Source organism: Pholis gunnellus (genome assembly GCF_910591455.1).
Source record: "Pholis gunnellus genome assembly, chromosome: 12".
Lineage (NCBI taxonomy): Eukaryota > Metazoa > Chordata > Actinopteri > Perciformes > Pholidae > Pholis > Pholis gunnellus.
Window position 1 is genome coordinate 4,263,227 of NC_136539.1, and position 13,936 is coordinate 4,277,162.

The 13,936-nt window shown below is 43.4% G+C and overlaps 1 protein-coding gene across 1 annotated transcript in view; it reads left to right on the forward strand.

Annotated features, from left to right (window-relative positions):
- Positions 1–13,936, forward strand: part of clybl (citrate lyase beta like) — a 63,187-nt gene that overhangs the window by 23,079 nt on the left and 26,172 nt on the right. Inside the window, exon 2 of the mRNA XM_079170698.1 lies at positions 9,186–9,399. Coding sequence (XP_079026824.1) covers positions 9,186–9,399 — 214 coding nt within the window. The remainder of the gene's footprint in view (positions 1–9,185; positions 9,400–13,936) is intronic.

Sequence of the window (13,936 nt, forward strand, 5' to 3'; positions counted from 1 at the left end):
GTGTGTGTGGGGGGGGAAACATTATTGACGTTTGACCTATGTTCTCATTCCCGCCTCCTCCTCACTAATCAATTACCACATCGATCCATTAATCAGACAGCGGTGATGGCCAGTGAAAGGGGCCCGTGGGTATGTGTGAAGATTTGCGGGATCGGCCTCGGGCTATCGTGGAGGAGGGCCTTCACCTGTGGAGTACACCGCTCAGCGTTTGGCTAACAACAAGTAGGGCCCAGGCGTCTGTAGGTTATTTTTTATTCACGAGACAATTAGTTTTTCTCCGTATGCAATGCGTGAACCTCGTGTATGTTTTTGCGTGAAAAACGATTCATCAACGCAAGCAAAATGAAGCTGATTTCTTAAATTGCCATCTTTTCACACAAATTCCTCTCCTCGGTGCACGGAATGTCATGGATGGATTTTAAATTAAGCCCATCCATTTAAGATATCACACACACACACACACACACACAGCTGTGTGTATTGACATGTATTTTCTACAATTGGAAATAATAATTAAAAAAAACTCACAGTTGTCCCGTAGCCCAGAAGCCAACAGGGTGAAAATCGGCAGGAAGTGTGTCTTATTAACGAAGCTTTATTGGGCATGACTTGTGAGACCTTGGCACAAACACCGGCAGCCATTGCACTGTGTCTGTAAAGTCAGAGGAGGCCTTTTTGAGTGAGAGCAAACATGTTTTTGTCCACCGGACTGTTTCCATGGAGGTTAGGCGCAAACAGAAACAGATCAGACGTGCAGACAGCCAGCAGATCAAAACGGGAGCTGCGGGAGCGGAACCCACCACGCTTTGATTAGGTTTGGTTTGGTTTTTCGGTTTGGTGTGTGCAGACTAAAGCCACCACCCCAGTCCGCCTCGTGCCCTTGCCAAGTCGCTTTGCCAAAACAGCGCAAGATTTAGGGAAGAAAGTACGAGAGAGAGAGAGAGAGAGAGAGAGAGAAAAGCCGTGGGCTCTCCCCCCCTCTCAGACTGACCAGGGTCCAGCTGACAGTCACCCAGCTCTTGTGGGTTTAGTGAATTGAGAAGACACTTCTTGTGTGGATTTTTCAATTCTTCAACGTGTCATTTGGGCTCGGCAGTGCCATTGTCCCCGGCCCCTTTTCTCCCCGCTCCTTCTGCCGAGACGAGTCGTGTCATCCCCTCGTGATCAGCACTTTTGTTGCCTTTGTTTTTGGCCCTACCTCAGAAGTCCATCTTGTCTTTTATGTCCCTGCCTTTCATGCATAAGGGAACAGTTGTGGCCTGTTGTGGGGCTGTTCCACTGCATTTCCACCAGTGGGGTTTCCTTTCATTCTCTTCAAAGTACTACAATGGAGCTCTGAGGGCCTGAATGGCCAATGCAGAGCGCACAATCCTACAGAGCCCGCTCATTTTGTTTTGCCAGAGTCAATAAAAATGCTAAGTTAAAAGCTAACCCCCTTGTGCCCTCCTCGAATGGAGCAACTTGTTTGACCTCCCCTCTCAATTAACTTTTAATGATAAATTCATTGATTTAAAAAAATAACAAAAACAATAGGTTTTTTGTAACTCATCTAAAGAATACTATTCTGCACACATTTAGTGCTGCATTTTATAATGAATTAGTTCATTTCAAACTGATTTAGCCCATACTGTGTATATATACAACATCCATATATGTACATATATACATATGTATGAGCTAGTGAGTGGATTTATGGAGGGAAAGAGAGATAGCTGGACATTCAACTACCATCACAACTGTCACAAATGATAGCTCCTCTATCTTTTACACTCTGACCCCCCCCAGTCCTGAGACCTAGATGAAGACATCTCCATCCTTCTGCAGGAGTGGGATTAAACTAGTTTTATGTCGAGGGATGAGAAAAGAAAAGAGGAAAAAGTCTTGCCCTTGTCTCCGGGCATTACGGCGGAGGCCTTGCATAAAAGCATTGTGTGCCGATTTGTGAGCCGAGGGAAAGCCGGGGACTTTGGGAAGGATTACAGGTAGGCAGACATTGGCTGCTGAAGATAACCGCCATGACTTCATCCTCATTGTGTAGATTAAGGCATAAAACCCAAACTAATGAGACGGGAAAGGGGGGAGAAGACATGGACGGGAGGAGGAGTGAGGGGTATTGTTGATGGTGAGGGACGTCATTGTCGCCGGAATAAGCTTCTTCTCTTTTTTTTTTTAAGTGAGAAGAGGAAGATGTGGGCCCAGAGGTGATATAATCTGAGGAAGTGAGATTAAAAAGAAAGGATGCTCCGAAATGAAATGCTACATTTAGGTAAATGGCTGTAATTTAGGTTACAGGGATCTCAGAGGAGCATGGTGTTGCATTTTTATGATGGCAGTAGAACATGTGTTGTGATGTCTGCTCAGAGCAAACTGAATGTTTGGTGTTTTTAAATCAGCTGCAGAATACTTCAGTACAGTCAATTCAGTATTACTGTCAGCAGGTCCAGTGTGCTTGAGAGACCAGCCCCCCCCCCATCTAATCTGAGGGTTTGGGGTGGACGTGGGACGGCTTGCTCATCCCGACTCCCAATTTGCTGGAGAGCAAGCAAAGGAAGCATTGGGGGGGGGGGGCAGAGAAGAGAAACAAAAGTAGAACACAAGTGTTTGATTCTCTCCTTTCCCTCCCTGTGTTGGGCGTCTCTGGTTAATTTTTCAGCATTTCTCTGCCATCCAATTGTGTCCTCAGACCTGAGGCAGTGTGGAAAAAACCCTACAGCATCATGCTGAGTGGAGGGGCCGTATTTGGGGAATGTTTTTCACTCTTAAAAAGAAAACAAAAAAGTCTCCGACAGGCAGGTGGACACAAAGCTAGGTGAATATTGATGACTTTCTGACCACTTTATTTCCCACCTGCGGACAGCCGTCTGCAGACGGAGAGCCCGTCCACGCCTCAGGAAACATCGATTTCCCACCTACTCTTTATTCATTCTTTATTTTCACCAAATTTAATCTGGAATCTTAAGCAAACCACATTTTGAGGTATGCAGCGCTTATTAAGAAGTAGCTGATTATTGTGGTGTAGAAACCCAGATCTTTAATTTGAGTGCATTTTCGACACAGCTTCCTGCCTTGCACCGCCGCGCTGGAGATAATTGTGGAAATCTACATATTGAGAGGGAGGCTGCCGCCGCGGTCTGCTTTGGAGTGGGGCCTCTTGTTCTGCTGTAATTCATGTGGTACAATGAATATTACCACCTGAATTAGGCTATTATGCTGCCAGGTGGAGGCCAGTGGAGTTACAGGAAATAGTGATCATCATGTCATGATAATGAAGCAATTACTACAGGCTATTCACGGTACAATATTGACCACCAGGCCGCAATCAGCAGTGGCTAGATATGACATGGCTGTTATGTCGAGTGGAATATTTATTAAGATCTCATTTACTCTTCCTCCCTGCTTCTGCTGGACAGACTGTGGTACGCTGCAGAGGCCTGAGGCGTCCAGCCCATGTGGGCTCACTACGTAAAACACCCCATCCATTCGGAAATACACAGTTTACACGAGCCATATCCAAATTCGGATTATTGTCATATTCTGAATAATACTGGTATATGAGTGTGCTTCTAAACATGGTCATAGTTACCACTTGAACGTGACCAGATGTCATCCCTGGGTGTTTGCTGGAACCACTGATACCGTTGTTTTTCTTGGGAGGACCGTCTCAAAACGTCCCAGTTGAAAATCGTACTCGTGAGTCGCTGTTTAGACCCATTCACAAGTTTTTTTTTTTTTTTTACAAAATCCGGCTCATTTCACTTGCATTAGGAGTTTCCCATATTACCACTGATAGCCAAAATTGGTGTAAACTTGTGAACTGAACGAAAAAGCTCTGTGATGAACTGATGAACTCTGTTACATTTGACATGTTCATGGAACCCCCAAAATGTCAGTAAGCATGTGTATTATAAGATCCTTACAGAGATTGTCATTCCTTAGTGACATTACCCGTTACCTTGAGAAGAACCGGTGCACCCGTCTGGATTACATGACAGGGGATTTCAGAGATGAAACTTTGGGCCAACCGGAGCTGAATATTGCAAAAGTGACAGTAGATAAGACGTGCAGTTCAAGGATATGTGGCTCAAGGTGGATTTATTGTAGTCAGACACCACAGAGAGCCGTACGGCGAGTGTCAGATCATCAGAGGCCATTCTGTTGGATTGAAGATCAGTTGATAGCGCTATACCAGTCAACTTCTTTGTCCAAGACACACTCTGGTGTTGGTGGAAGACCGACACACATCTGCATGTAAAATGCTGCTCAGCCGCCATGGAGAAGTCACGTGCCATATACTGTGTAGGGGTGTAAGAAAATATTGAGTATTGAGATATTATGTTTTGTGATACTGTCTTTAACACTATAGATTCTTAATAAATTGTTTGCATGCAAAGATGAAGTCCACCAATACACTTCCTTTGTAAAGAGATGTGTCCCCTCAGTGTATGTCCCCGATCATAGTAGTGCTGTGATGTGGGATGTTTCAGGGATTAATGCGAATGCAGATTACATCGCAAAGTCAACTTTTTTTTACTCCGATTTTATGCATATGGTGGTGTGTTCTTCATACTATGATTTTCAGCAGATTTAAAATATTGCCTTGCTTACAACAACGTATCATCATACGTACGATACCTTACATAAAGTAATTCCTCATTTTTCGTGCATTTTCCTACAAAAGACGTGTGAATTTCCATTCGTTATATGCGTACGGTCGGTTCAAAATGAACAAGACACTACTCCGTTAGGATTAGGCAACAATACCACTTAGTTAGGTTTAGAAGAAAACAAAACTACTGAGCTTTAGGAAAAGATCTTCGTTTGGGTTAAAATGACTATGGAAGTGCCATTATTTGAGATCGCTGTTTGTTGGACTCCACTACCTTCCCTCTTACACTTCCTCGTTCATGATCACCTGGGTAACACATGGGTAACCATTATTACGTGGGATATCTCATTGTTTTTCGTAGGTAGAGCTACGAATGCTGGATGAGCCCAGCCTGCTTACAGTATCACAACATTTTGTAATATATTGACTGGTCACCCCTGTATCGTGACACGTATCGCATCACCAGATTCTCGCCAATACACAGCCCCAATACTGTAGAGAGAAGACAGAACAATGGTATGACGTACCGTACTGTTGAGTCTGCAACAACTAATGCACGTGCCTCAGCAAGGCCCGGGTCTAGTCTAACTCACCACCCTCTTACCGCATCCCCCCCCTCTTTAATTCCATTGGGCCCAGGTCTACTGCTGCCTCCCTGCTAATGAGAACCAGTCCCATCCAGCCCCATATAAACCCACTAACACACACTTGCCTCTGATCTCAGACCAGTAAACATAGTCACTGCGGCCAGGTCCCACCACTTTACAGCTGCAAATTTAGCCACACAGCCCTGTGTTATCATAACCTTTCATGTAAAAAAGAAAGGAAAATAAGTTGCTAACATAGGTGCATATGGCACTTTGGGGACTGTTAAATATATAGAACACATATATAGTGATCTAATAATGGGGAAATGTCCACCAGATGTGGGATGGTGTAAATAGAGATATCCAGATTGTGTTTATTATATGGATGTGATCCTCTATCGTTACAGCTCTGCTCCAATCCATGTATCTGTGGTGTTCATCGCTGCCTGGCGTCACAAACGGCTCTTTTGGGGTTTTTGTGGGATTGTTGAAATGGTTAATATTCGCCAACCCTTTAATTTAATCATTTGTCAAACCCTGATGCTAAAACAACAGCAGATTAAACAAGTTAAAAATAAATCAATCGAATAAAGACACTGCTCATAGATGTGGTCACACAACTATGATCCTTTCACAGTATTATAACTGTCTCATAAAATATCATGGTATACGTCATTACATTATTATTTGATTGAAAAAAAAAAAAAATGATATGTCAGTTACAGTGACCCTTAAAGAAATGACAACAGAATTATAACATTAAACAGAATTAAAAACCTGACTTAAAAGAATAACCTGTAACTATAAAATGTTAAACGGAGGCGCTTCAGTTTACGTTGTTAGCGGCACTTCAGCATGTCCAATGTACTACTAAATGACAACTTAACTGCAGGTGTGCGACAGCACAGCGAGACTGCTCCTGTCTATACCTCTTAACTACTTTTATTACTTATACTCGTATCAGTTTTTACCAATACCCTAGATATGCAAATGTGCGGAATGATAACCGTAATCTTCATACTGCGGTACAACCCTACCACCACCTCCAGCTTGGTGATCCCAGCAGATTGTGAGTGAAAATAAGATGCAGAGGCGGTAAACGTCATTACATCATACACTACTCACCATGTTGTTGAGGGTACGCCTGTCCTTTGCATTCTTGGATACAACAATGGGCAGTAAGGATGTAAGGTTCTCCAAGTTTCCTACAGCTTCAGTGGAACGAGGCAATACGTGTTGTCTTTTATGTGCAACTCAGCTACATCGCCTTTTTTTTTTTTTGTGGAAACGTGACCTCCATAAATTCCTTTTCTCTGGGGTCAAAACGGGAAACAGAAACACCACAATGTATCGTTATGTCGTGTATATGTAGGGCTGACTTGATCGACGGAAAATAATCGTTTTTATTCAATTTTCTTTGGTTGCAGCATCTCAAACTGTGACAATGTGCTGCTTATTTTTGTCACACGTGTGATAGTCCACCACCCAAACATATTGAACTCACTGTTAATTGGTCTAAACAAGACTTTTAGAGACGTGGATATTACACATCACTTTAATGTACAGGATGTCTCATCCTGTTGGCCTGCCTACATATCATCTTTTCACATATGGTTTTATGTTTTCTTAAGGAGAACAGAAAGAAAGTTTTTGTGAAAACTTTTGCCTCCTGCAGTTATGTACGTGCCAGGATGGGAAAAAAAAGTGACAGTTTACTGTAAAACGACCTCCTGTGTGAGAGAGAGAGAAGGTAGCACGGTGGAATTAAGGAGGAAAGAAACGCTGATTGTTGGTCTCCGTTATCGACCTCTGCTCCTCCACTCCCTTTCCCGCTTCTCAGTTTTCTTCCCTCATAGTGAAACCTACTCTTAAATTACACCCACCCTTTTTTTTTTTTGTACTTCAATTACATTATAATATATTTGCCTTTTTAAGTGGCCACTTAGTATGGCTTTTTAACATTTCCCCCTGAGCGGTATACGCACAGAATTCATTTAGGTCTCAACAGCCGTCTCCTGTCCCCTAACCACTCGGCACTCCCCCCTCCGTCCTTCCACCCACTATTTTTCCTTTCTAATTTTGCTTCTCTCGCTCTCTCGCTCTCTCTGTTTTTTGGCCCTGAAATAACTGAGCGCTCTACCCTTTTTTTATTTCTCCAGCGGTCTACCATTTGTCTGATGTCAACCTTTTTCTCCCCCAAGCCTTTTGCGAGCACTATCCCCAGTCTCGATATACCTGGGAGCACTAAAATGCTGGGAGCAACCTGCATTGGGTTTGAACTGCTCCGCTCCAACCGCGACATCTCAGCGCAGATTAGGCCTGATTGGGACTGGAGGGCGTGTGGGAGCGTAGTTGACGGGATTAAGTGGCTATTGAAGTGACTTTTTGCTCCTTTTTTAAGAGAGTGAAAGACAAGAAAAGAGACTCATTCAGTGCACCCCCCCCTTTCAACAGAAGGAACACACCCCCTCTTCCTCTTCCTTAGGAGGACACTAATTACAAATATGATCCCTTGAAGGGCTTCTGATACCCGGTGAGAGTTGGATGGCGGGAGAAGCTGTTCCTCGCCGTAATTAGACGTATCTGATCCTAAACATTTAGCCACTCATTAGGGCCAGTGGTTTCGGAGGCCAGATTGACGGAACAAATAATTAAGACGTGTGCTCAATGATTGTCATTATCGGTGTGCGCAGTTGTGTGTGTGGGCGGACGGAAGGGGGCACACAAGCCAAACTCACTGCTTGACTTTGTGTGTGTGCGCGTGAACTTTTTTTGCTGCATGCAAGTGTGCACGTGGATGTGATGAGGAGCATGGCAACAACCGGTCGACCTGGTATTTCATTGTGTGGCAATCCGAGTAAATACCTTTTTTATTTTCATGGTGTTGGGCTGGAGAACTCCAGTAATTTGCTTCAATAAGCATAAAATAGCCCCCAAAAAGAGCATGTTGCACGATATTCTAAACTTGTAGGAAGCATCCGCTGAAGAGCAAAGACACCGCAGAACATTTGAGCCAAACACCCAACCCCAAAAAGTTATTTCCGTCAAAAGGTAACTGATATTGCCATACCCTGGAAATGACTTGCTTGCTGTACTGCACTGTAAACTTGAATGTTTCATTGATTGTTCACTGAAAGTTGTCAGGCTTGTCCAGCGTTCGTAGATATCCCACGAAATGATGTTGTATGCAAACAGGCAAAGCCCACGCAGGGCCAAAAGGAAGGGGAGGTGAATGTATCCAACATGCAGAGATCTTTCAGCCTTTCGTTCGTACTTGCATACTTCGATAACGGCACTTTTCCAGTTATTTTAGCCCAAACAAGGATCTGTTCCTAAAACTAACCAAGTAGTTTTGTTGCCTAAACCTTTTTGTCGAGTAATTTTGATTTAGGCATTGTGTGACTGAAAGAGCAGAATCATCTCTATAAAGTAGGGTTTTGCACCTTTAGTAGTAGCAACGAATGTACAAAAGTTGGCTTTTTTTAATACATGAACGACAATAACACAGCTACTCTGTTTTCCCCAAACTTTGTAACGTTTCCATGACTCAGCTCCAACCACTGTGCTGACTGACACCCTTACTCATTCACTTCCTGCCTCGATATTCAGCAGTGTGGCGGCATTAGCATATGAGTGGCTCAGTGTTTGGGTGAGTTTGTCCTCAACAAAGGCTGCCAAAGCACAGGTCAGCGTCTCTCATCCACTTCAATGGACAGCTGAAGGGCAAACAGAGCTCCGCAAATGAAACGTTTCCACACTTTCGCTCCCGTCTGGAGGAAGAGGGCTCCCTTCTGGATCCTCACGTTTTATGATAAAAACACTGCGGATATTATGAAGATGAATGCAGAAACAACCTTATGATTATTCATCGCCCTTAGCCCTGCATGGCTGCAGTGTGTTCTAATGAGTAATGTATTCGTGCAAACAGTCTGAGCGTGAAATGCACACACACTCACGTGTGCTTTTGCGTGTTTTTATATTTGTGTTGACAGGGAGAGCGGTGGGCTCCTGCCTGCAGCCTGGCGGGCGCATGCCGATGCGCGGCGTTCTCGCCATCACTCGGCAGGCCCCTCGCTGCGCTACACACCCCGCAGGGCTGTTCTCTACTGCCCCGGCAACGACGAGCGGAAATTGAGGAAGCTGGCTTCGCTGGATGTCGACTGCGCCGTCCTGGACTGCGAGGACGGCGTGGCCCTCGGCAAAAAGGTACATTAAATACATACCGACGCAAAAGTGAAACGCAGCCTTTTCGCGTGAAGAGGCTCAGCAACGTAAATGCACATGCACAGCTGTGCGATCGTGACTCAAGGAAATGGGGGGGGGGGGATTGATACTGGAACTGGAACTGAAATCGGGGACAGGTGCTCGGTCTTAATCACTGACAGGAAAACCTAAGTGAGATGTTTAAAACAAGCACGTTTGGCTCTTATTGTGATGTGCATAAAGGCTGCGCTGCCCCCCGATCAGAGTCCTTTTAAAACAAGGTGACCACGTCCTGCTGGGCGAGCAGCGGGAAAGCACCAGATGCAGCAGGTTAAAAGCATTCTTCCCCCGCCCACGCGACCTCCCCATTGGCCCGGCTGAGCTGTCCATGAAATCGTGATTGGAGAGTGGGGATAAAGAAGGGGTTAAAAAAAAAAAAAAAGTTAACCAACAAAGGTTTTTAAGTCATGATAATAAAGATGATTGATATGGCTCGAGGCTGTTCCTGTAGGAGACAAAGGCAATAAGACGATGGCCCTGTGTGACTGACGGGCTAAAGCTGTGACCCCGCGATGGAGTTGGAGGATGTCGGAGCTCCTGTCTTTATTATGTGTGAGAGGGGGAACTATGGAGAGGAATGCAGCGCTGGAGCAGCCATTCAGGCTTGAGGAGAACGGTGGATGTCAGCCTGTCAGCATGTGACAGGTCCATGTCTCTATCTTGTTTCGACAAAAAGCACTCTGCTTCAAACCCACTTTAATTTCTCTCACCAACCCACTCGTTTCACTTATAACATAAGGCATTTATTACAGCTTTAAAGTCTTGAGTTATAGGAAACTTCTGAATTTGAATATGATAGGATTCATTTGTTCCTTCTCTTTTCAAAGGCCGTTTCCATGTTGGTTTGTGGCTTGTACCTGTGGAGGAGGCCATTTAGGCCCTGCTGTATGCTGTTAAAAATAAAGGGGTAAATTATATTAGCAACAGGGCAGTTCCATTCCCTTTTTTAAAATGCAGAATAATTTCCCTCAGCAGGCTTACCTCTCCCTCTCCCTCTCCCAGTAGCACTCGAACAATGCCAACAATACATTGTGGAATATAGTATTCTACCTCAATTACAGTGCATTGCCTAATATCCACGTTGCTTTCTCCTTCTCTGATCTGGCTACATCAGCAACACACAGCGCAAACCACGGCATCCGATTTCAACCATTTATTAAGACAACAGATGTCCACGTTGGCTTTAACAATGCCAACAATACATTGTGGAAAATAATCCGAGAGCCTTCTTGCACCCGAGAGCCACCCAATTGGGGGGCTAGAGGGGGGGCGAAGAGTGTACACATGTAGTACAAATCACTTCTGAGAACGAATGAAATGATATTTTAAAATATTTCAAAAACGTACATGATGAAGAGATTCTGATCAAATGGACCATGTAACCTATTTTAATCACTCAAAAACATATATATACACAAAGTACTTCAAGTTACTACAAGTACTACCACAATTTCACCTATTTCTCGCCAGGAGAAGGCGAGCAATGTTCACCGATATCGATCCCAGCCGCGACCTACGGCACTTTCACACACACACTTCATATCCCGGACCACGAGGAGAACACACTGCATCGAACTATCGCCTCCAAATTATTCTACTTTAAACCATTAGAAAGTTACTATTGATCTGCCACAGATATCAACTCAGCCCATCATCATAAACATTGAAACGCTCCGTACCTTTTAGATGTTTCCTGGATGAAAATCGAAAAAAAAAAAAAATTAATCCGTGCGGCCATTTCGCACCAGCTTCTATGACGAATGAGTAATAATTTCAGTTTTGGCCAATGGGTTTGACCCATGGGGGCGGATCACAGTTTTCTATTATTTTATTGGCTTAAAATTCTGTAAACAACTCAAAGAACGAATGACTACACCGCCCAGACTCTCCCGGGTTCATATCTGTGGGAATTGCGCAAATCGGCCGATCACAGGCTGTGTTAGGTTCAAATACATCCCGTAAAACTGGAATTCTGACGAAAATGAGCCATATTTTACAAGTTTTTATATAGCACAGGCTCTCAAAATGATGCCAAACTGCTGTATTAGATAGATTGAACACTATTAGTGATAAAAGAAGTGAATTATATAGTTATATAGTATTTAAAATTACAATAAGACAGCGATATGTGCTCCTTCCAAAATCAGAATTGACGTTGGTTGACCTCAGCTTACCTGTATACCGGCATTGATTTCTCAGGCATACTTCACTCTATCAAAGCCAATTTGTTTTTTAAAAGGACTGCTGACGTGTTGTGATATGATTTGGGAGAGTTTAGGCCTGCCTGTGCATCATTTCAAATCAATAAAAGTGCTTTTTAGGCACAAAAAACAAAAGGCGAACCTGAACATTTTCAATTTGAGCTGTGTGTAACATTCGTTTCAGCATTTACCAGTAACATATACAATCATATGTACACATATTAACAAAGCTCACATTTATTTGTGTTATTTTTCCATTTAAATTATTGAAATAGACCTTGTAGTTAGAGATTTACACTCTCTAGAGTTTGGGTATGACATTTTTGAGCAGAGGTCTCAAAATAGGCCTAGGGTTTTTTAAAAGAGTCCGACACAGTGTGCAAAAATCCTGTAACCTTTTATGTGGTCGCTAGGTCATGCCGCCTAATGTAGAAATGAGTCATTAACTCAATAACATAATGCACTTTTCCTACTGGCACCCTTTCTTCACTTCCCACACTCGCAGCTTCTTGCTCCACTGTGGCAATTGGAAATCCATGGGGGTTGTTGTGTAGTTATACCCTCCCTTAAGATGGTGTGTGTGTGTGTGTGTGTGTGTGTGTGTGTGTGTGTGTGTGTGTGGGGGGCAGGCTGGCAGACATTTGTTTTGGATTTTAATTTCCATGTTTTTAAATCAATTTGGCAAAATACTTTTTCTTTCTTCACATTTTGCTAGATGTTAAAAAATTTAATTTTCAAACCGTCATTGTTTTTATTTGTCCTCTTTATTTCATATACTGTGGGATATTTACTGAGTATTTGCAGCCCCTCTTTAGGCGCTAAACAGTCTAATTGCATTTGTCCATATTTGCTTAAAGTTTTTGTAATCTTGCAATATATATCTTATGTTGTTCCTGTTAAGAGATGCAAAATAAGAAGTGAGGGAATCGAAATGTATAAAAATGTTCGCTCCACCTGATTTAAACGTAGTCGAGTAAATCTACCATCTAAGTAAAGACAGGAGGTGCTGCAGCCATGTTTGTAAGTAGTCCGTCTCGCACTACTCTGACAGAATAGATTCTGTTCTGATTCTATTCTAAGTTTCACATCACTCGTCATGTGTTTAACCATAACCCAAAGCATATTTTTACGCTTTAAGTTTATTTTCTTAAATATGACTACGATGTGTATTGGACTCATAGTGCAGCCAAAATGTCAGTGCCCTACACACCAGCACTGTTCCTGAACGCATCCTGAGTAGACGCTGATGGAATATTGGAGCTGTTGCGGTTAACATGCTGCTCACTACGCTGCATATGTAGACACGGTGTCAAATCTGGAGAAACCGTTTTATTGGGTTTGTAGAGAGATTATTGCCTCGTGAAAATGGTGAGAGTGTTAAGACAACTTCCTTTTTTTTTTAGATAATAGAAAACGCTTAAGTGACACCAGTGAAGAATAATGCACCAAATGAATAGATGCAGAAGAAATACAAGACAAAAGAAATATGCAACAGCCTGTTGATTTTCAGTTTTTGGCTCACAGTACTAATTGAAGTAACCACTGAAATACTGATGAAAGAGCAACTCAACTGTGTTTTACACTTTAGCTTCTCTCTTAGCTTGTGTGATGTAGGAGTGTACTCTACGGAGTGTCAGTGCCCCGTCGTGTCACTCTGATGTCTGAGGTCGTGGTTAATACTAGTCTTTTTCATGCAACTTTTGTGATCGGATGCAAAGGCATGAATTTGGAAATGTTGGGATTTCATCAGCAGTAACGGTTTTCCTTGTCTCTTCCCTTTAGAGCAGGGGTCCCCAAACTTTTTCCTGTGAGGGCCACATCACTGAACATATCGTTTGACCTAGGGCCGCACGATTATGGGAGGGGGGGGGCAACGACTGTTGCATCGTGCGCGCGGATCGGGGCGGAACACCGCCGTGCGCGATTCAGAGAGCAGGGGAATTGAAAATGCGCGATCATGTAGTGACAGACATGACATGCCGGCGTATAAATAAATTAAGCACAAGTACTCGTCCTTCAAGCTCCCGTCTCTCTGCTCTTCTACTTCTTCTACTCTTCTACTTCTACAGGGTGCGCGCATGACAGCTCTCATCTCGTTCGCCCCCTGGTGGTTGGCTGATTCAGGAAGCGTTTGATTTGATATGTAGCAGAGCACGTATTTTAAACGTCAATATCGCAGACGATCATGCTCATTTACTCGTGGCAGCCAAAATCGTGATCGCGATTAAAATTCGATTAATTGTGCAGACTGAAAAAAAATCATAATGCGTCTCTGGTAT